Source organism: Ostrea edulis, chromosome 10 (assembly GCF_947568905.1).
Source record: "Ostrea edulis chromosome 10, xbOstEdul1.1, whole genome shotgun sequence".
Taxonomy (NCBI): domain Eukaryota; kingdom Metazoa; phylum Mollusca; class Bivalvia; order Ostreida; family Ostreidae; genus Ostrea; species Ostrea edulis.
Window position 1 is genome coordinate 23,959,770 of NC_079173.1, and position 22,619 is coordinate 23,982,388.

Consider the following 22,619-nt stretch of genomic DNA (forward strand, 5'->3'; position numbering starts at 1 on the left):
TTCTTTTTGTTATCTGTCATTTGTTTTGTTATTTTGACTATATGCCAACATGGTGATGTCAATAAATAAATAGAATATTCACATGCAAACTTTGATCTTGTATTATGGCCCCATCCTACCCCAGGGGACCATGATTTGAATAGATATTAATCTACTCGACTACAGGAAGTTTTCATGTTAATTTGAACTCCTCTAGCCCATTTGGGTTTTGTTGAGATTTTTAAATGAACCAGCCTTTATTGATTTTGATCATCTCCCCTTTAAAGGGGACATGGCCCTTCATTTGAATATACTAAAATCCCCTCGATTTGTACCACATTTGACTGAAATTGTCCAGTGGTTCTGGAGAAGATGAAAATGTGGAAAAAAAATTATATAGACAGATGACAGACAAAAGGTGACCTAAAAATGCATGAACTGATATTTGTAAAATTATTCTTGAGCATGACAAGAATATGTAAATGATAATTAGATGTGACATCATCATTCCACCATTTCTTCACCCAGCTGCTGCTGTGTTCATCACATGAATTTCGTTAGCATTGCAAACATAAAGTTCCCACAAGCATTGTAATTATTGTACATTGACTTAAGTATCACAGAAGATGAGAATTTCTTTCTTTATTTGTGCTCTTTTAACAATATTTCCTCTATCTATAAAATAACTAGTATACTAATCTTCTTTACAATCAAACATTCATCAACCATACATTCTCTTAAATTTAATACATTTTCAATGACCTCCAATCTATCTTCTAAAAATGATTTTAAAAACTTGGTTTTTATTTCAACTTTGAAATCACCACAGTTCACTGTCCCTCTGTAATATACATGCAGTTTTCATAGTAATACACTAATAATAATACATAATATAATAAAAAGAGTTGGGGAGGGGGTGGGGGTGTCTGAAGGTCATTGCACTTCTTGATGTACTAGACAACATTGAATTAAACCATTTGCATTTTAATTACAATGTGAAGCTTTTCTTTTGACATACACAATATTAAATTTAACATTTATTCTCTTTTCATGCTCATTCTACTTTTCATATATATCGCAATATCACATCCATATGAAAAATGAAAATGAAATCCACAAAATAGAAAATCTTTAATATGTGTATTTGCATCTTAGATGCTGGTTAGTTGTTTCAACATGAAAAATCCATCTACTTTCTGTATTCAAATCTTGCCACTGACAAAAAAAAAAACCCTCACTTTACAATATATGTACATATAATATGTTCATGTGTGTACAGATAATCATTCTTTACACAAAATCTAGATAAAATTAAATAAAACTTACTGTAATAAAAATCTACAGAGGCAGATCCAGAAATTGTTTTTAAGGGGGTGGGGTCTATTATTAATTTTGGTTTTCAAACAGGGGTTCCACCCTCAAAATGTTTAATTTTCCCCCCTTTTTAAAGCATATTTTCTGACGAAAGTGGGGGGGGGGGGGGGGTGTTAAAACCCCCGGACCCCCACCCCTCTGGATCCACCACTGATCCATGTTTAAATGCTGCTGTATCTAAAAAATCTTGCACTATACAATTTCCTTATAAAAAAACCCAAAATAAATTAATTTGAACACTGTTTACATTAAACAATAAATGCTCTCACACAATGCTGTAGGATCAAAGAATACGAGATCCACACATATATAAAACGTATCACAGAAGTGGTTTGCATAGCACAGAACTCGGAATCAGGCATACTGACCCAGTTTCAACTTGTTGAAGAGGTTCACTTTTTGCACCTTCTTGTCAAAACTTTCACCCCCGTACTTCTCCCTTAGACTGTTTCTGAGGATCTGAGACTGGTGAGCTACCTCTCGGGACTGTAAATAAAACAAAAAAGTTTAAGTTTTTCTAAACTACAGTAAAAGTGGGATTATTTAAATTCATGGGGGGGGGTTCAATGTTCATGGATTACCAACAGATGCAGAAAGATGGAGTGCAGGATGGAGAAGCTGGAATGAGGTCAAAATGGTAGCAAGAGATCGAGTGGTTTGTAGAGAGTGTGTCACGGCCTTATACAGCTTCTGGCATGGAGAGTGGAAGTACTAACATGAAAACTGAAAGATCCCTACAGTGTTATAATTTGATATAGCTTCATCTGTACATTGAAACATTACATGTATATAGAATGTGTATTTCGCTGAGGTTTTGACATTAACAGATTGCCTAACTGTTTCTACCGTAGAGATCATGAAAATTACAGTTTAGGTTAAATACTACATGTATATACCAGTTTGGCCCCGACATGGAGTTAGAAGTTTAGAACTGCTTTCCAAGAGATCATGAAATTTACAACTTAGGTAGAGGCCTTGCTGCTCTACAGGACTATGTATTTAGTTTTTGTTACAGATGTGTAGTTGTACATAAGATTTTTGAAAATTGGTAAATTTATGGGAGTTTTGGCCCCACCCCTAAGGCCCTGAGGGCGTGGAAGTCATTTACAATTTGTGTCTCCATTGTCCCAAAGATGCTTCATATCAAATTTGAAAGTTAATGCACATCGCATGATGACGGACACAGACCAATTGCAATAGGTCACCTGAGTGATGCAGGTGACCTAAAAATGCCATTTTTTCTTTACTTCATTGTAGCTGCCTTGGAGTCAAGAAAGAATTCTTTATATAAGTACAAAAACTCACCTTCTGTATGGTCAGACTCTTGTCCAGTTCTACACTCCGAGCCCGCTTTTCTTTACACAGAATCTCATGCTTAACTTCCCGTTTCTTCAACCTTTCTTCTTTTTCTAATCTGTAACAAGATGTGTTTGAGAAATATGAATGCCCCTTGCAATAATCAAGCCAATGGAGGTCAATTCCTTTCAGATGTAAAAGTACCAGCTGAAATGCAACACCACAAGGTTTGCACCAACTTTCTATTCTTCTCACTTACAGTTTAAGCATTATAATCAATGTTAATTTGACTGATGGGTTAAAGGCCATGTTTTCAAAGATAGCCAATAAGAAAGGCATTGAGACAACAATTTTTTTTTTTTTTTTTATATGATAAGCAATTAAACTAACAATCAACTCAAAAGTTGAAGAAAAGAATACAATGTTTTTCATAAATCATATGAATTATATGCTGTACGATAATCAGTGATGTTGCAGCAGTATAAAAGAGAACAAGAGGTACTGTGAGCAATGCTCACTAAGAATACCCCCCGCTTACTCCAATCTCCCAAAGGGGTGTTGGTAATAGGTATAAACTACCTCTTTTCTGAGTGTAAAAAACAAATGGCATGACAAACCGAACCATATTGCTACTTCGATGTCCAGTGCGCGTGACCTTTGACCTTTTGACCCCAAAATCAATAGGGAACATCTTCATCCCATGGGTAGTCCATATGTATGATATGGTGACTGTAGGTGGAAAGGATAACGCTTTAGAGCCCGGAAACCACATTGCTACTTCGATGTCCAGTGCGCTTGACCTTTGACCTTTTGACCACAAAATCAATAGGGAACATCTTCATCCCATGGGTAGTCCATATGTATGATATGGTGACTGCAGGTGGAAAGGATAACGCTTTAGAGCCCGGAAACCATATTGCTACTTCGATGTCCAGTGTGTTTGACCTTTGACCTTTTGACCCCAAAATCAATAGGGAACATCTTCATCCCATGGGTAGTCCATATGTATGATATGGTGACTGTAGGTGGAAAGGATAATGCTTTAGAGCCCGGAAACCATATTGCTACTTTGATGTCCAGTGCGCATGACCTTTGACCTTTTGACCCCAAAATCAATAGGGAACATCTTCATCCCATGGGTAGTCCATATGTATGATATGGTGACTGTAGGTGGAAAGGATAACGCTTTAGAGCCCGGAAACCATATTGCTACTTCGATGTCCAGTGCGCTTGACCTTTGACCTTTTGACCCCAAAATCGATAGGGAACATCTTCATCCCATGGGTAGTCCATATGTATGATATGGTGACGGTAGGTGGAAAGGATAATGCTTTAGAGTCCAGAAACCATTGCGTCTACAGACGGACGGACGGACGGACAGACGGACAACCCGATTCCAGTATACCCCCCCCACAACTTGTTGCGGGGGGTATAAAAATCTCGCATGGCGGTCTCACACGAGTACTATCAGTCTCACACTGGTGATAATGTGAGAAAGAAAAGTCTCACATGGGTGTCTCACATGAGTATTGTCGGTCTCACACTGATGATAAAAAATAACCCTTCACTGCTTACTCATTGCCTTCCAATTCAAGCTTTCTAAAGAACATGTTTGTTGTGGAAGATAAAACATCTCAACAATTTTGACAACACAGCCCATTTTTGACCGTTTGAAAACTCTATCAGTATAACAAGAATTTCAAGCATTATCCCATAACAGTTCAACATATAACAAAGCATGGAAAAGTTAATGTGTTACAAGCATTATCCCAAAACAGTTCAACATACAATGAAGCATGGAAAAGTTAATGTGTTACAAGCATTATCCCAAAACAGTTCAACATACAATGAAGCATGGAAAAGTTAATGTGTTACAAGCATTATCCTAAACAGTTCAACATACAACAAAGCATGGAAAAGTTAATGTGTTACAAGCATTATCCCAAAACAGTTCAACATACAACAAAGCATGGAAAAGTTAATGTGTTACAAGCATTATCCTAAACAGTTCAACATACAACAAAGCATGGAAAAGTTAATGTGTTACAAGCATTATCCCAAAACAGTTCAACATACAATGAAGCATGGAAAAGTTAATGTGTTACAAGCATTATCCCAAAACAGTTCAACATACAACGAAGCATGGAAAAGCTAATGTGTTACAAGCATTATTCCAAAACAGTTCAACATACAACAAAGCATGGAAAAGTTAATGTGTTACAAGCATTATCCTATAACAGTTCAACATACAACACAGCATGGAAAAGTTAATGTGTTACACACGTAAATGGTTTGATTACTAACTTACTGTTTGAGTTTTTCTCTTTGTAGTTGCTCTTTCTCTTCACGGTTTTCCTGAGCTTGTTTTGTTTTAATCTCCATTTTCCTGGCAACTATCTCTGAGGCATGTTCCTCGGCCTGTCAAAAATTCATTACGGCTTTATGTCTGTTTTAAATATCTATAATAACTTAAAGATTAAAAAAAAAAACCCAGATCACCAACACATCAGAAGGTTCTGATGGCAAAGGTTGAAACCGGTCAACCAAATAAATTTGAAATCACATTCTCATGTTGTGTTGGTGATCTGTTTTTTATCTTCAAGTTTTTACTTTGGATACAGACCCTATTGAATACCACATGGTGTCCACTAGTGAGAATCCTCCGATATTTTAACCTCAAGGAGTTGGTCTCCAGTTTTTAAACTTTGTATAGCTATAATAAATTGTCCTACTAGGCCTATAAACAAACTATTTTTTGAATAGTTTGTTTATAGGAGGACAATTTTTTTTTCATTACTGATTATTAAAATGTTGAGTGTTTGTGTAATATACGTATCTTCATACTTTCACTTTTGCTGGTACATGTATCTTTAATAGCACATTACTTTCATTTTAAAGCTGTTATTGTAAAAGGGACATGCGGAAATGAAATAATGGGGTCACTCTTCGAAGAGATTAGAAGATTCAAATTACTGGGTAGTTAAAGGTCCTGATCATTATAATAATAATAATCATAATAATAATATCATTAACACATGAAATACTTAATTAGGACATTGAGGAACACACTACTAGGAATAATTAGGAGTACATATAGGGGGTGATTAAATGAAATATCAAGTTCATTTAAGAATAAGGGGAATGTCCATAAAAAATTCTGGCTATATCTTAAAAGATCAATTGCACATAGTGTAAAACTGCCCATCAATTGTTTTGGTCTCAGGGTATAATGAAGACTGATGTGTGGTGCGCGGCTTTACCATTTATGAGTTGCATATAAATTGAATATTGCATATCATTACATAATCAACCAAAGAATAATTATAGTATTATGGTACAAGTAATAAAGGGGGGATTTCCACTGAATATTCAGCATTTTTAGTCATTAAAATTAGACAAACAGGAAGATGGATTTTCACAGCTACAGTGTTTACTCCTTATCATATTATATGACAACTATTAGGAATAAATCAACAATTTTGAAAGGTATGTGAATACCAAGTTAAAAAAAGGCTCTTTTGCCCTTCTCTCCCTTAGCCGTTAGAGTTATTTACCCTTATCAAATATTGAAAGTGCATTTTCAAATATCAATCATTAGCTTTCAGATTGATAAACATCGACATTTATACCATTTTCCTGTGGTTTGTAATAGAAGAACGCCATTCGTCCATCTCATCCTCAAGTTTCTGCTGAGCTAACTTCGCATGCAGCGATTTCTTTTCTCGTTCCATCCTGTCAAAAATACCAGACTTTTATTAACATTATCTGACATGTGATATTAATTCGTTACATCAAAGGGTCAAATGTTGCTCATTTACAGGAGTAATTTGGGAGAGGGAGGGTGTGTGTGTCTTGGGATGAGATTTCATCGTGTTTGTGACAACCCAGATCTGATGCTTTTCTCATAATAATCATTTCTTGGTTTGTGAGTGAACTACTGAGATTGAGTTTCCTAGCTGAGATTGAGTTTCCTGGCTGAGATTGAGTTTCCTGGCTGGTGAGTGAACTACTGACATTGAGTTTTCTGGCTGAGATTGAGTTTCCTGGCTGAGATTGAGTTTCCTGGCTGGTGAGTGAACTACTGACATTGAGTTTTCTGGCTGAGATTGAGTTTCCTGGTTGAGATTGAGTTTCCTGACCTGTAAGGGAACTAACCTGCTGAGATTGAGCTCCTTGTCCCTTCTCTCTATGGCCTGCTGATGATTATAGGTAGCATGTCTGTGCTTTTTGTTGATGCTAGACTTTAGGTCCTCCTCCTCTTTTCTGAATGAATACATTATCATTATTATTAAAACAGTGTACAGTGATTTCTCAACATTTTTCAAAAGGGTCCTTTGGCTTTCGAATTGGGAATTTTTTCAACATTTTGATCAAATTGGGAGAAACCTAGTCATTATTATAAATATGCTAAATATATCATATCAAACAAGAAATCAAACACAAATTTATGTAATTTTTCTTTTATTTTACATATTTAACTTTCTTTTCTTTAAGCTCTTAAAATTTTCGATTATTTTCTAAATCATCTAGAATTGATCATGTCATGTTGTACATGTTGTACATAAACTATTCACATTGAACTTATTTTTTAACAAATATACATTTTTCTCCAGTTTTATTATTGGGAAAAGTGCAAGTTAAATTGGGAAATAATTGGTAATTTTTAGGAGGGGAAAGGGCCGATATTCGGACCTAAAATGCGACTTAAAAAATCACTGGTGTATATAATCCATATTTCTCTAAATCTCATTAGATAAACAGAGTTCTGTGTTCACGTCCTTTTCCAGAGATTAAACAAAATTCCTATGCTGAGTGAAAAATAATTATGAAAGTTAATAGCCAGTCTAGAGAATGTATGATTCTTGAACAGACCTACCCACTCTATTAACATTTCAAATTCTTGTTGTCTAGAGAGTGTATAATCACAATAGACCTACTCTATTAACATTTCCAATTCTTGCTGTCTCTGTTCAAATGATTCTCTTTTACTCCTTTCCTCTAACAGTTTACGCTGAAAATAAAAAGGGCAATAACGCTCAATATTTGCATCTCTAATCAAATGAAATAAATGTCATTGACAAATCTTTAATATTATTATGCTTTATATGTTTAACCTTATCAAGTTAATGCAGTGGTAAGGATACCAATTACTAGTCAAACACTGTAAGCATTTCACACACCATCTCTTGATATAGCAAAATGCTTGAATCACAAACATTAATATATCATTAAAATGTAAAGTACATGCAAATCCAAGTATTTTGATTTCTATAGTACAGTACAGGCGACATGAGCCTTGTTGTGATATCAGGAGAGAGGACGTGTCAGTATCAATGAAAGGGCGTGTCAGTATCAGGAGAGGGAGTGTCAGTATCAATTAAAGGGCATGTCAGTATCAGAAGAGGGTGTGTCAGTATCAGGAGAGGGTGTGTCAGTATCAGGAGAGGGTGTGTCAGTATCAGGAGAGGGCGTGTCAGTATCAGGAGAGGGCGTGTCAGTATCAGGAGAGGGTGTGTCAGTATCAGGAGAGGGCATGCCAGTATCAGGAGAGGGCATGTCAGTATCAGGAGAGGGTATGTCAGTATCAGGAGAGGGCGTGTCAGTATCAGGAGAGGGTGTATCAGTATCAGGAGACAGTATCAGGAGAGGGCATGTCAGTATCAGGAGAGGACATGTCAGTATCAGGAGATGGCGTGTCAGTATCAGGAGAGGGTGTGTCAGTACCAGAAGGCATGACAGTATCATGAGAGGGTACGTCAGTATCATGAGAGGGTGTGTCAGTATCAGGAGAGGACATGTCCATATCAGGAGAGGGCGTGTCAATATCAAGAGAGCGTGTGTCAGTATCAGAAGGCGTGACAGTATCATGAGAGGGTGTGTCAGTATCATGAGAGGGTGTGTCAGTATCAGAAGAAGGCGTGACAGTATCATGAGAGGGTGTGTCAGTATCAGGAGAGGGTGTGTCAGTATCAGGAGAGGGTGTTTCAGTATCAGGAAAGGGTGTTTCAGTATCAGGAAAGGGCGTGTCAGTATTAGGAGATACAGATGTTAATGGTAAAACAAAATACCGAGCGTTACCAAGGTTTCCTGTAGAAGTCTATTCTCTTTCTTTTGAGAGGCCGATTTCAAATCACTTTCGCTTTTCATGCGGACCAGTTCTTTCATTTCTTCTTCATCTTTCGTCAGAAAAGATTTGTTTGTTTCCTGTATCAGAAAATTAACAGTTACTTGTTTTCAGTTCAGTGGCCAATTTCACAAAAAAATCTTACTTCTAAGATACAAATTTTGTCTCTGCCTAATACTTTACCGAGTGCAACTGTGTACCAAGTATGAATAGATCAAGTTTCATCACCGAAGTATAAATGTAGTTTGCTCATTCAGAAATATATAAGCAAAGAACTATAAAATAATTACAGTGCTTTGAAATTTTCATCTTGATCATATGAATGTTTGTGAAAAGGGACACGGAGCTACATGCAATTAACAAATTACACAATCATACAACTATCATCTTACACATCATTCAAGTGTCTCATCAACTTACTCACTTCAAAATTATTCTCACTATGACCAAGTGTTCTATAACCATAATAACTCCTTATCAGATAGAGTATCTATACATTTATTGTATTCACAGAATTTGACTCAAATCCAAATCCGTTCATATTGACCATGAACAGCTCAAAAATGCTGTTCAATTCTTATACAGTGAAGCCTCGATAATCCGGACGCCATTAATCCGGATGCTTCACTTTCCCGACAATTTTTCTAGGGAACGGAAATTTTATACGTTATTTTGCATCATTAATCCGGAAATTCACGTTCCGGATCCGGACGGTCATATTTTACTACAAAACCTTAAAATGCATTGAAAATTGTACCGTTAATCCGGACGGTCATTTTTTTTAGGGAAGGTCTGTGTCGGACAATTTTAAGAAGGCTTAAATTATGAAGAAAACAAGCCAAACTGTACGATGAATATTGTTTGGACAGACCGCCGAACCCGTGAATCGTGAGAGATGGAAATGGCCGGCCTCTTTAAGAAGTAAAAGTGTGATGAAATGTTTTAAGAGTAAATGATTATGTTATTACTAATGATTTATTTGTTTATAGTTACATCAAAATTAGTACCGTATAAGTTTTACATTATGACCCCTGGGTCGAGGCCTCTGCTGGTGGACTGTTAGTCCCCGAGGGTCTCTGCAGCCCAGTAGCTAAGTACTTTGTTACTAGCTTCAAAATACGGATGTATATTTAATTGCTGTTATAAAAATTAGAAATTCATTTCAAAATTAAGGATTATTTCCCTCACACAGAGCTCTTATCCTTAGACGAATTTGACTCCACCTTTTAGGCATACTGTTTTTTCCCTATAATAGCTCTAAAACTTCATTGTTATTCGGATTTCAAACATTTCGGTTGAGCATCACTGAAGAGACATTATTTGTCGAAATGCGCATCTGGTGCATCAAAATTGGTACCATATAAGTTATACATATAGTGCTTCATTGTTTTAGTGCATACGGTACACAGTTTTGTATATTTATTTGTAGTGCTAATATACATGACAATTGTACATGTACAATGTAAGCATAGGCAAATACACTGCACACGTATATTTCAATGTTAGAGCTTTGAAATGCATGAAATGTTAACATTATCATGATTTATTTACTAATTCAAATGGTTAAATCCAATGATAGAATGTGTTTAATTCACTACGCATCAATAAAGTAAGCATATTGTAAAGATAAAAAATATGTGATTCAGTTATCCGGACGCTTCATTTATCCGGACGATTTTGCTGGGAACCAAAGTGTCCGGATTAACGAGGCTCCACTGTATTTATATTCATTTACTAAATCACTGTTTGTTTACAATGCTTCTATAACTTGAGTCATGAAATATTCCTGGGGGGAGTTTGCTTAATGGAACCATATCCTGGAATGTGAACTTGCACGTCAAAATATAGTGCATATAAAGTGAACAAAATGCATTGTTAATTCAACAATTCTAATGAGTAAGTGATTTCTTAATTCAAGGAATATAATTTTAAAAATGAAACTTCATAATAAAAGTAACTTTGATATTTTATCCTTAATTTAAAGTGACTCCTGGACACTGCGAAGGTTTGTTCTCTCTGAATAGCGGGACATGCCAAGGATTTGAAACTGGTAAAGATTTGTGCAGTTTTTATTTTTTGACGCAGAAAAAAGCAAAGATTTTTTTTCATTTTGGTGCATAAAACGAACTCCTTAGATCCGCCACTGTCACAGTCATATCATTATCATGTCATATGTCAAAATGTAGACAGGATGTCACACATGGTCCTACCCTGCCTTTTATCAGCATTGCACTTCATTAAACATAAGGCCTAATGGTGCACTGTTATATTGGAGTTAAGAAACCACAAGATTGGGATGATAATCCACGTAAGTACACAATTCAAGGTGTGACTTTGCAAGATCTCCATAACACATTTCATTTTTTAAATCATTACGCTCTCAAATTTTCAGTCACCTGCTTTAAACTAGTTCATGATCTGTTCATAGTCAATATGAATGGATTGTGTCGCATGCTGAAATTAGTCAGTTAATGAAGGAAAATGTGATTTGTAATATAATTATACATGTATTAACAGAGACATTGAATCATAACGGTTACTGTAAGCCTGGTATAACAAAGTTTTATTGTAAAGTTTAGTAGTTTTTTCAATTATACTTTGATAATTCTGTGATTGGTTTCTTACCTGTACTTTCTTTTTCAGATATTCTTACCTGTACTTTCTTTTTCTGATATTCTTACCTGTACTTTCTTTTTCATATATTCTTACCTGTACTTTCTTTTTCAGATATTCTTACCTGTACTTTCTTTTTCGGATATTCTTACCTGTACTTTCTTTTTCATATATTCTTACCTGTACTTTCTTTTTCGGATATTCTTACCTGTAGCCTCTTTTTGAGATCTTCTTTCTCTTTCTTCTCTGATAGTTGTAGGTCCTAGTTAAAAATACAATCAATTACTAAAAGTTACAAAATAAGGAAAGGAGGGTACTGTAAGGCTACTAAACAATTACGTGCATTTCATAATGCTTGAAAGTTTGCTATCCAAATACAGTCAAACCTTGTTATCTCGAACTCGAACTCAAGAAAAAACAGAAACATCCAAGGATTCAAGATATCGAGGGTAAAATACTTAAAGAATAAGTGGCCGGGACTACAGAATCACTTCGACATATCCATGGTAATTCGAGATATCAGAGTTTGAGATACAAAAGTTCAACTGTAAATCTAAATAACCATGGATATGTTGCTCAGTTGGCATTTCAGTCTGATTTAAAATGTGTCAACACTGAAGAAATACTCTAGGAGGGAAATGAACATTCTCGACAACACAGAATATGTATCTGGTCGTCATACACAGTATATGTACTTCAATATATAAAATGAAGTACCTGACATGTCTCTACTACATTAGTTTAAATACCCTCATCCTGAGCTGTGTCTGAGACCTTCTATCCCAATGCTGCATGCTGCTTTGAATGCCTCTGTTTATACTCTCTTTCCATTTCTCCTCCTCCTTCTTCCTTCTTCTTTCTTTCTGTTCCTGTTTGACATAAAGACAATCTATACAATCATGCATTAACTAATTTCATGTCAAGTGTATTTATATTAAAGGTACATATACATAATTATGCTCCAATTTTTGTGTTATCAATTATTGATACATATCAATGTATATAATATTATATTGCTTCATTATCATTATATAATAACTATATCTGTATGACCTTGACCATGTATTTGTATGGAGAAGGCTTATAATGGCAACGCCTGTTGTCCAATCCTTTTATATACTATACATAATAAAATATTGTTTAAATTAAAATTTTTGTGTTAGATTTCAATACAGATATGATTACGGCAGTATTCTATAAATACCCCCACCCCCACCCAAAAAAACTCCTTCCATTCAAATCCTATATGTATGGTTGTAGAGATACACATGCAAACGAAAATTGTTTTTAAAATATTGCCAGTCTTTTTACACATGAGAAAACAAGCCAAACACTGACCAAGTGACAGTCTTATTAGCATACAAGGTGCAATTATTTCACCTATTCTTTTATCTGCGCATATTTGACTACCCTTTAGTGTTTTACGCATGATCTACGTGAAGTACAATGAATTCAGTTTGATAGGTCCATATTCATACATCTACACTGGATGAACTCTATGTCAAAGCTTATTGACGCTAATATTTTTTTTCTAACAGTGTGTGACAAAGACTATACAAATAAGGCCAATTACAGACGACTGAGAGTTAAATTAGTCATAAAAGAACTTAATATTTAAACCGCTTTCTTTCATCGGGGTTGAAATCAATTAGTTAATGCTGCTTAATCTAACATACATGTATATAATATATCAGGCAATTTTGGAGTTGAATTTTTTGGTGCAATTTCATTTAACAAGTGTATTGTTTATATAATTAGAAATTTTAGCACAGTGACTATTCTTTGCGGCAAATATTCTTCATCTGTCAAAACCGCCAACATGCCAACATTTAACATCCTTAATTCTGTCCTCCTCTACCTTTTTCCAAACTTAATTCTATTCTCTCTATCTTTTCCATATCCTTAATTCTATTCTCTCTATCTTTTCCATATCCTTAATTCTGTTCTCCTCTACCTTTTTCATATCCTTAATTCTGTTTTCCTCAGCCAATAGCTGCCTCCGCTTCATTTCAGTCTTGACCTTGACCTCTTCCTCAAGTTTACGTTGTTCTTCCCATGCCAAATCAGCTATGAAGCGGCCACGGTTGGCTGATTTCTCCCCTTCACCTTTCATCATCATCAACTCCAGAATTCTCTGATCCTTAAAAGAAAAGTAAGTAATCATTGAGACAATAACAGCGATAGATTGAGCTCAATGTTACTGTAAATCAACAACATTGTTACTCCAGTTTGTGATAGAAGTCACTCCCTTTTTTAAAATATTAGTTGAAATTGAGTAGAGATGCAAGTTTTCACAGAGTGACCAAGAAATAATAATCTAAATAATTTTATTTTGAAATTCCCAATTCATTTTTAGCCCGTTGTTGGGGAAATGAAATGTTTTATTCACCACAAAGGCACAGAAGGTGAATATAATGTTTTGATTTCCCTGTACAATCTTAGCTAATCGAAAAGGACGAAATTATTCGATCATATCATATACAATAACTATACATTTTATATCGACATGAAACAGTTAGTGAATATAAACAGCATCCAATACAGATTTCTCTGCATCACCTACCCTCGGTGTTGCAGTGATATTGGAGAGGTCCTGTGATTTACTGAGAGTTTTCCTGAGTTTGGTGTTTTCTATTGGTTTGGCCTCTCGTATAGAACTCTTGTTTAATAGTGAGGTCCCTGACAGTGACAGATTGGATGCACTTTTACTTCTTCTCAGTGATGATTTCTTAGCAGCTCTACAAACAAGACACCAGAACTTCAGAGACACATAGATAGCTAGATACTTCCTGGACATTTAGTTTTATGTTTTCATGTTGCCCATACTCTTAGTCTGTGGAATTCAAACAGGGCAACTTTGAAATACACATATATATAGACATGTACTTATAACCCTAAAGTAGTAATACAAGGTTTCGGGCAAATTTAAACAGAATGAAATAAATGTGTCCGGCTGAAAACAACTCAGGTATACAGTACCACATATCAAAGGGATTTGTCACTTAATGGTATTTCTAATCTACATATAAACATGGCAAATCTTACAAAATATTTCTCAGACTGATAAATTTGTATGCAAAATGAATACATTGTCACACAATTTCATTCTGTATTTTAGGATATATCCTATTGACCATATCCAAGGCTCTTATTGATTGTAAATGTAAGAAATTAATGTTCATTAGTCAGGGAATTGCTGCCTGTGATGTTGAGACTATAAAAGAGTCAACAACGTTAACTCTGCCCTGTCACAAAGGTTAGCAGAAATGCTGTGCCCATCTTCTAATAACATGTAAATAGAATAAACTGTCTCTTTTGCAATGAGACCACATTGATTTTCTCCATAAACTCTCAAATACACAAAAGTACACGTATGTTTATTATTATATAAATTCAGTGTTCGCAGTTCAGTTTCCCTCATGCACCAGTCCAAAAGACACGCAACAATACAAAAATTCCTGTGACTGAAAGGCTGATCCTTCTCTTCTTTTTTTTTTCTAGCTTGACCAGACCCAGAGACATCGAGAGAGCATGGGGCACGCCCCCGGACCCCCATAGCAGCTCGCACAACAGCTTTAATATTATATTATCATTAGTGACTATTCCCTTAGCTAAGCCCTCGGCAGTTGATGGATCTTTTTCATCAGCTCTTAAAACCAATGCCTTGTGCCGTGATAATGACAAAGAAACTCTCAGTCCATTCTGAAGGCAATTTTGTTGGGATAAACATGTTAGTGAAATATTCTCTATATTAAACTCCATTATCTTTATCTTCTCATCTTACATCACTATTTTATCTGCACTAGGTTTAAAGAAACCAGATCAGGGCAACATATTAAGACAATTTTCAGAGGAAGACCAGCATTTGAAATGTCAGCCTCGTTTTTGCATTACCTGGTACTGAGATGGCTTTTTATACATGATTATGTTTTAATTCAACATGGAATCATATTTTCACGGAATGAGGGAATCTGCTGAATTATAAATGGCCATAGACTGACAAATAAGCAGCAATTCAAACACTGTATGATCAAATGAATGGGGGGGGGGGGGGGGGGGGGGGGGGGGGGGCAACTGCTACTTTATTAGTCTTGTAGACTGCCTAATTCACTTGACAGAGAGTACCAAGTCTATCATTTTTCCATTTATTACATGTATAGTATTATGATAAAAGATTTTAAATACATTTATTTTCTGGTGATGATTTACATATTTATTCCTCTATCTCTCTCTCCTTCTCTCTATACATAGAGAGAGAGAGGCAAGAGAGAGAGAATGTCACCTCTATATAGAGAGGGAGAGCAAGAGAGACAGAATGAGAGAACGTCACCTTACCGGCTAGATCTTGGCCTATCTTTTCTGGACAGCAGTTCATTCCTTAACTTCATACTCTCTTCATGAAGTTCTGACATTCTGTAAAAATATTTAAAAACAGATTGATAGTAATTCAAATGGAAGTAATCTAAAACAAAAAGTAATCATGGTAATAAAAGAAAATCACAACAAACCGAAATCAACATTTAACAACATGCACATTTCATAACAGACTAACTAGAACTGGACTAAGAGACTGTGGTTAACATGTTAAAATTTGTGAAAAGGTCATAAGTTCAAGTCCTGCTTGTACCTCCTGACTGTGTCCAACTTAAGATGTAAAACATAGGTAATGATTGCTCCTTTGCCAAATGTTCAGCAATTAGAAGTGAGCCAAGGGTCTTTCAGACCTGAACTTTAAAAACAGAAGGTCCCGTGTCACAGCAGGCATTGTCACAATAGAGAACCTTCACTGACTATGGCCCTGAGTGTCAAGCATAGGTCTAACTTCACAGTACCCCACCTAAAACTACTGATGTCTCCAGAGAAAAAAAAATCTACCGAATGTAAGGCAACATTACTCAACAGAAAGTGATGCTGATTTAAGAGTTACAGCATCTGATTCAGAATGAGAAGCAGTGTGTTAAAAAAAACTGTATATATGGGCTACTTGTATGTGCATTCATCACTATCCAGGGACCGTTTACACATTAACTTACTTTTTTATTTTATACCCATTATCCTGAATGCTTATCAAACAGAAAACTATTACTCCTTAAGTGCAGAATTAGTTTCAGTAAGATTGTATCTCTTCAGACCTTGCCTTGAGGTAAAATAGAACAACATTTCATCATTTACACACTAGACTCACCTTTGATCGAGTTCACCTGGGGTGATCCTCTTGTGAGCTACATCTAGGTAACCCATGCTGCCCACTAAACTCACCTTTGATCGAGTTCACCTGGGGTGACCCTCTTGTGAGCTACATTTAGATGACCCATGCTGTTCACTAAACTCACCTTTGATCGAGTTCACCTGGGGTGACCCTCTTGTGACCCACAGAGGTGGCCCATGCTGTGCGGTTTCTCTGCAAGGTACTCCTACTTGCATTCAGTCCTTCATCTACATGTAATTACAATCAAAATTTAAAAGGACCGTGTGCCACATCAGGTAACAAAATCAATCCATCATGAGTTTTTATCAATTTACATGGGCATTAGATTTGGTGGAATTGTCAGTTTAGGTGGGAAAATTGATAGCACCATTTATTGGTATCAATGTTATAAGGAAAACAACCTCTGATGAGCAAGGTTAAGGTCTTGAAATTTGGACCAAACTTCAAGGTCACTCCATCAAAGATCATACTATAAAATGAAAGGTCTTATCATAAGGAGTTTATAATTAAAATATGACAGACCTGTCCTATTCTAGATTCAGGTAGTTCAGAAGATATTGTCTGGGTTAAACTCCAATGTCAAGGTCACAAGGTCAAAAATTGTGATACAAGTATAAAGATGTACATAAAATATTAAATCAAACTAAATATACCACTCAGTTACACGTAGGAGTAAAGTTAAAGTTTTGGATAGAATGACAGACAGAACAAAAATAATGTAACCCTAGATCTTTGAACTCTGGGGAATAAAAATTGGTATTCATTGATAATAATGAAACTGCAGTACATTGTTTATTGTACAAAATTACTGATTCATGAATAAACATTGTAAAGTGTGTAAAATTCACCAATCAGCAAATTAAATGAAACATACAGATACACCAATAAAAAAGACTTCATTCAAACTTAATTTAAACACACTAAGCATCTTATTCTTCAGCATGTTACCTGAAAGAGGCAGTCCAAGTCGACCTTGACCGGACGAGGAACGTGCGGAGTGAGACCTCGCCATCGGAGACTTTCCTCGTGGTTTTCTCGACGTCCGTTTAGTTGGTGGAGCTACTTCAATTTTGTTTCTCTCATTTCTGCATAACCTTATTTTTCCTGACAAAACATTATTCAACGATTAAAAGAATTAGTCCTTATGATAGTTTTATCATTAACAAAAAGAAATTACTAGAAAAATCGTTTGCACACTTTATCATACGGTATAATCAATGGCCACCAGAACTTATTAAACTTACGTTGTCTGTCATGCTCATGTTCGTCATAAATATTGTAGATAGTTCGCAGAGGGACATCTTGAGGTAAAAGTTCTTCTTGGAAATCTGACAATGGCTTATATAGCAGATTTACTGGCTGACAAACAAAAAAAGTATATAAATCAAAATGTGCAACAAGCAGTGTTCATCTACATTATTGTAAGTAAGTTAAATATATCATATCAGACACAAATTTATGTCATTCTTCCTTTATCTTTACATATCTAAAAAAAAAATTCTTAAAGCTCTTAAAATGTTCAACTTTTCTAATCTAAATCATCTAGGATATGATGCGTCTTTGTCATGCTGTATGTAAACTATTCTTATCAAGCTTATTTTCTAACAAATATGTTTTCGCCTGTTTTTATTATTGGGAAAAGTGTAGGTTAAATAGGAAAAAAAATTGGTAATTTTGGGGAGGGGAAAGGGCTGATATTTGGACCTAAAATGGGTCTTAAAAAATCACTGGCTGCTCAATCCATTTAGATTTAGATCACAGTAGCTCAGTGGCAGAGCATTCACTTAGCAACTGGGAAGTCGTGAGTTGAAGCCCCGCTCGTGCAATGGCCATGTCAAACCTAAGACGTTAAAATACATGTAGGTAGCGATTGCTCCTTCACCAAACGCTCGACATTTAGAAAAGAAAATCACAGGTCTTTCAGATATGACCTTAAAACACAGGTCCCGTGTAACAGCAGACATTGGCACGTTAAAAAATCCTCACTGCTTTAGATCTGAGCGCTAAGCATAGGTCAAAATTTGTGGTACTTCACCTACAGCTGCCAGGTAAAGTCTCAATATGAGAGGACAATTCTCGAAGGGCGAAAAAAACATACAACCAGTCCATTTTTAACACCTGTATGTGCTTTCTAAAGCTCCTTTCTACATAAGGTCCATTGGTCAATCACTGTTTGTGGGATGAGTAGTTTACATCTATTACAATCAGTGACAGTGTAAGGTGAAGAGATGAAAATATTTTTGCACCCAGTTTGAAACCCTCCTATCATACTTACTATTACATTATCTCTGTCAACTTATCACTATTTTAACATGCAGCCATTATTACCTTCACCCCAACTCTTGCACAAGACTCCAAGGACCTTGGACTAGTGAGAACATATTTACTGTCTTCAAATTTTGGATCCTCAAAATTGAAGAGGTTGATATTAGGAGTAGAACTCTCTCCATTCTCTAGAAAATAACAATATTCACTACATAGAATGATGTAATAAACCAGGTTCCATTTTATCTGTTTTCCAGTCTTTAATCCAGAGAAAATATCTTCATCATGTTCAAAGACTGAAATAAGATTTCAAAAACATTTGTAATTCAGCTTGTATAAAACATAAACAAGGAGGAAATGTGGATTATGCAATTCCAGTTTTAGCCAAATATCTCTAGATGCATGTAGCATTCATGTGATCTAACAATCTTTTATTTCATGAATGAATGTATTAAAAGTCACCTGCTTAAAACTGTTGCCAATATTTGTAAGCAGTTTAGAAACTTGTGTACAATCTACATTACACATTTTGGTCCTAAGACCACTGTAGGGCTGAAATGATATGCCCCATTCACGATACAATACATATGGCAATACTTATGCAGGGCTCGAAATTAACACACACCCATCAGTCTGTGACTGGTTAAAAGTCTGGCGGGTGGACTGACATTTGTTTCAGTCAGTCCGATGGGACTAGTTAATTTTCTAAAGCATCATTTTGGAAAATATACTTATGAAATTTTATACACATTTGGCATGCTTCGATCTGTAGATATCAGATGAATCTGATTCCTAAACATAAATTCCACATTCAAGTATTACAATATTGTCTGACTCGGAGGCATATTGAGTTAAATTTCATTTTAATAACATTTAACGAAATATATTTAATTATTTCTGGAAAACTCTGTTGGACTGGTAAAATTCTCTGCGGACTGGTTGAAATTATACCCCATCAGTCCGGCTGGACTGGTGACATAAAAAGTTAGCTGTAAGCCCTGTTATGCCACGATTCAATACTTTCAATACAATTTACAGAAGAAACCAATGATAACATTGAAAAAAAAACTAACTACCAAGATTCAAAATCATAATTTCAAAAGCAAAATGTTTCCAAACTGACAAATGGTAAGATGCCTGTTGGCTCTGTAGTTTAAACTTATAAAGTACAGTAACTGTTAATTATTAATTTTGTCAACCTCAAGGCAAACAACAGTTTGAACATTATTCAATGCTATTTTGTCCCTCATGCAGATCAAAATAATAAGTACAGGCCGAGCCTGATGTATTTTACTGAAGCCGTTTGTAATAAACGTATTGAATAAAAAAAATCGAGGCGATGAATCGAACATTAAATCGAGCGTTTATATTGAACAGTATCGATATTTCGGTGAATCGTTCCAGCCCTAAAGACCACACGTGTTATTTTTAGACTAAGTCTAACAATAATTCTCAACATACAGAACATTTCTGGTCTTGAGACATCTGTTTGTTTGGAATTCTACATCAAAAAGCCTACATCACAACATAAATAAATGTTTATTCGGTATATAAATACATACATGCATGAATACCAAGGATAACCCTTGAAAGCTCGAAAGTTTATTTCCACTGGGGGTCCTTTGATGCACGGATGTTTGCGCTAGGGGGTCATTTATGTGGGAGGAAACTGGAGTTCCCGGAGGAAACCCACGTGTCCGAGCGGGCAACCGCCACACCCTCACATACAACCACTACCAATCACTGAGATCGAACTCGGGTTGCAACGTGCTACCTCTGCGCTATCCGGACACTCTAGAGTAACATAGAAATGTTACTATTTTAACACATTTGACTTCTGGACCAGTAAATGTTTATTGACCCAGAATAGCACCAGGATTTTATTATTTTCATGAACAACAAATATTTCAAGCAGAACAGATCTCAATTTATTGTTAATGTGCGATTTTGCATCACATTCAAGAAAATATTACACAATTTCTGTCAATCAAAGTGGTGACGTTTCATTGTGTGCTGATGCTAAATGAAAACTTTATGAATATATTTGATAACGATGACAATTTGAGTGACTCCATTCTAATTTTCCAAAAACTACATTTTACACCTGATGTGTGTGGCAAAGTCATGTGTTATGGTAATTTTAGGACTGGGTTCAGGCATTTAATACCAGGCAGCAGCTCAGATACTAATAAACGTGAGAATGAATACTAATACATGTATGTATACATCAATCGTTTTTCATATCTTGCTCAAGATTAATCATGTTATTCTTTCATTTATCTTGATATATAGGGGCCTAATAGAGAGTGAAGCCCTCTCACGGCTCAAAGGGCTGTGAGAGCTAAGCTCCCCCTATAAGTAACACGTATATACATGTTTAAAAGGAAAATATAAAAAACTAATGAAAAATTAAACCATACCTATGGAACTTGAAAATTTTGGTCCCAACGGCGTCGATTCGAATACTAGCGCGTGGACATGTATTTCTCCATTTTGAATCTTGTGTACCCAAGTTCATGTTGTTCTGAGATGTTACATAAAATTCATAAGTGCATGTAAATCTTATTTTCTTAATCATGTATAATCACCCTCGGTTAACGCGAGTCTACCATGTCTCCTATGTTTGTGAATTTCCTAAACATCGACGCTGATTATGACGTAACAATGCACTGTTTACATCAGTTGCATAGAGTTTCCCACGTTCAATAATAGGCGGATCATAAATGTGTGAAGTTAGAATACTTTGATTGAGCTCTGTCCTCACACATTAGGTGCTAACTTCGGGACATTTTTTGTCCTGTTATGGATCTAGATACTAATCCAATACTTTTTGCTTCGCCCTCAAACACGTTAACGTTGTAAGACATATTATAGTGTATCTATCAGGATGGGAACACTTTCCCTACAGCAAGATATTCTCGCGAAAACGTCATTATCCTTCTCTGGTGAGAGTAAATATATCCCATACAACCAAGAAAAACACCTGTGGAGTACATCTCTTCGCGTTTCACGTGAAAAGAAGAAAAAGTGCTAAAATGTTTGATAATTCTGCAAATATATTAATCAAAACAAAAACACTCACGATATGTATTGGATTTCAGACTGCTTCCCTCTTACGCAGCAACTATGATATGAAATTTCTTGACTGTATTATTGTCAATTTATAGAGACAATTTGCATCATGTTGAGTGTGTGTCACACTTATTCAGCATTGCACGGAGTTTGTGATTGTTTTAATAAAAGGACACCAAAACACCTGTTTATGGTAATGCTTACTTCTAGCTAAAGAGGGATAGCCACGTTTTAGCGAGAGGATTTCGCTATAGGGGAAGTGTTCCCAACCTGTCTATACTATTTCCAATCAATATCCATATCAAATATCTAAAATAGCATTTGCAATGTTCATGATGCAGTTTTATTTCCTCAAAACGACTAAACAACATCCATTGTGTGTATCAAATGCAGAGCGATGTCTTTATTTTGCAGGTTTTACTACCAGTGTCGAACTACAAACCTGTCGGTGCACGTTTTACTTCAGATGATAGATGTCATTTGTGCCGATATTCAAAATTATCATAATTGATATAGTTAAAAAGGACACGGGTCGAGAAAACTTACTTTCTGTATCAAGGAGTTCGTCGTATGTCATCATCTTGTAAGATAATGGCTATTTTAAATGTAAAATAACATTAAATCTCTGCTAATCTTAAACCCGCCGCCATTCGTAAACATAGTGATCAGAGTCGACAAAACGCTTTT

General features: G+C 35.6%; 1 protein-coding gene across 1 annotated transcript; it reads right to left on the reverse strand.

The window, feature by feature from the left end:
- Positions 1-606: 606 nt before the first annotated feature.
- LOC125665589 (coiled-coil domain-containing protein 177-like) lies at positions 607-22,619 on the reverse strand. Its single transcript, XM_048898299.2, has 17 exons — positions 22,479-22,619; positions 18,924-19,048; positions 17,840-17,954; positions 17,544-17,699; positions 16,720-16,822; positions 15,722-15,799; positions 13,950-14,124; positions 13,341-13,526; positions 12,136-12,255; positions 11,595-11,648; positions 8,728-8,853; positions 7,587-7,660; positions 6,805-6,912; positions 6,279-6,381; positions 4,958-5,067; positions 2,659-2,767; positions 607-1,839 (listed from the first exon to the last, which is right to left on the reverse strand). The coding sequence occupies exons 1-17, from the start codon at positions 22,510-22,512 to the stop codon at positions 1,708-1,710; spliced, it is 1,908 nt and encodes a 635-aa protein (XP_048754256.2). The 5' UTR covers positions 22,513-22,619; the 3' UTR covers positions 607-1,707.

Excerpts from the sequence above, each read along its gene's own strand:
- LOC125665589 (XM_048898299.2), bottom strand. The coding sequence starts at position 22,512 with ATGATGACATACGACGAACTCCTTGATACAGAAA. Across the intron at positions 11,649-12,135 it reads AGACACAGCTCAGGATGAGG|GACCTACAACTATCAGAGAA; the intron begins GTATTTAAACTA and ends ATTTTTAACTAG. Across the intron at positions 5,068-6,278 it reads TTACAAACCACAGGAAAATG|GCCGAGGAACATGCCTCAGA; the intron begins GTATAAATGTCG and ends AATTTTTGACAG.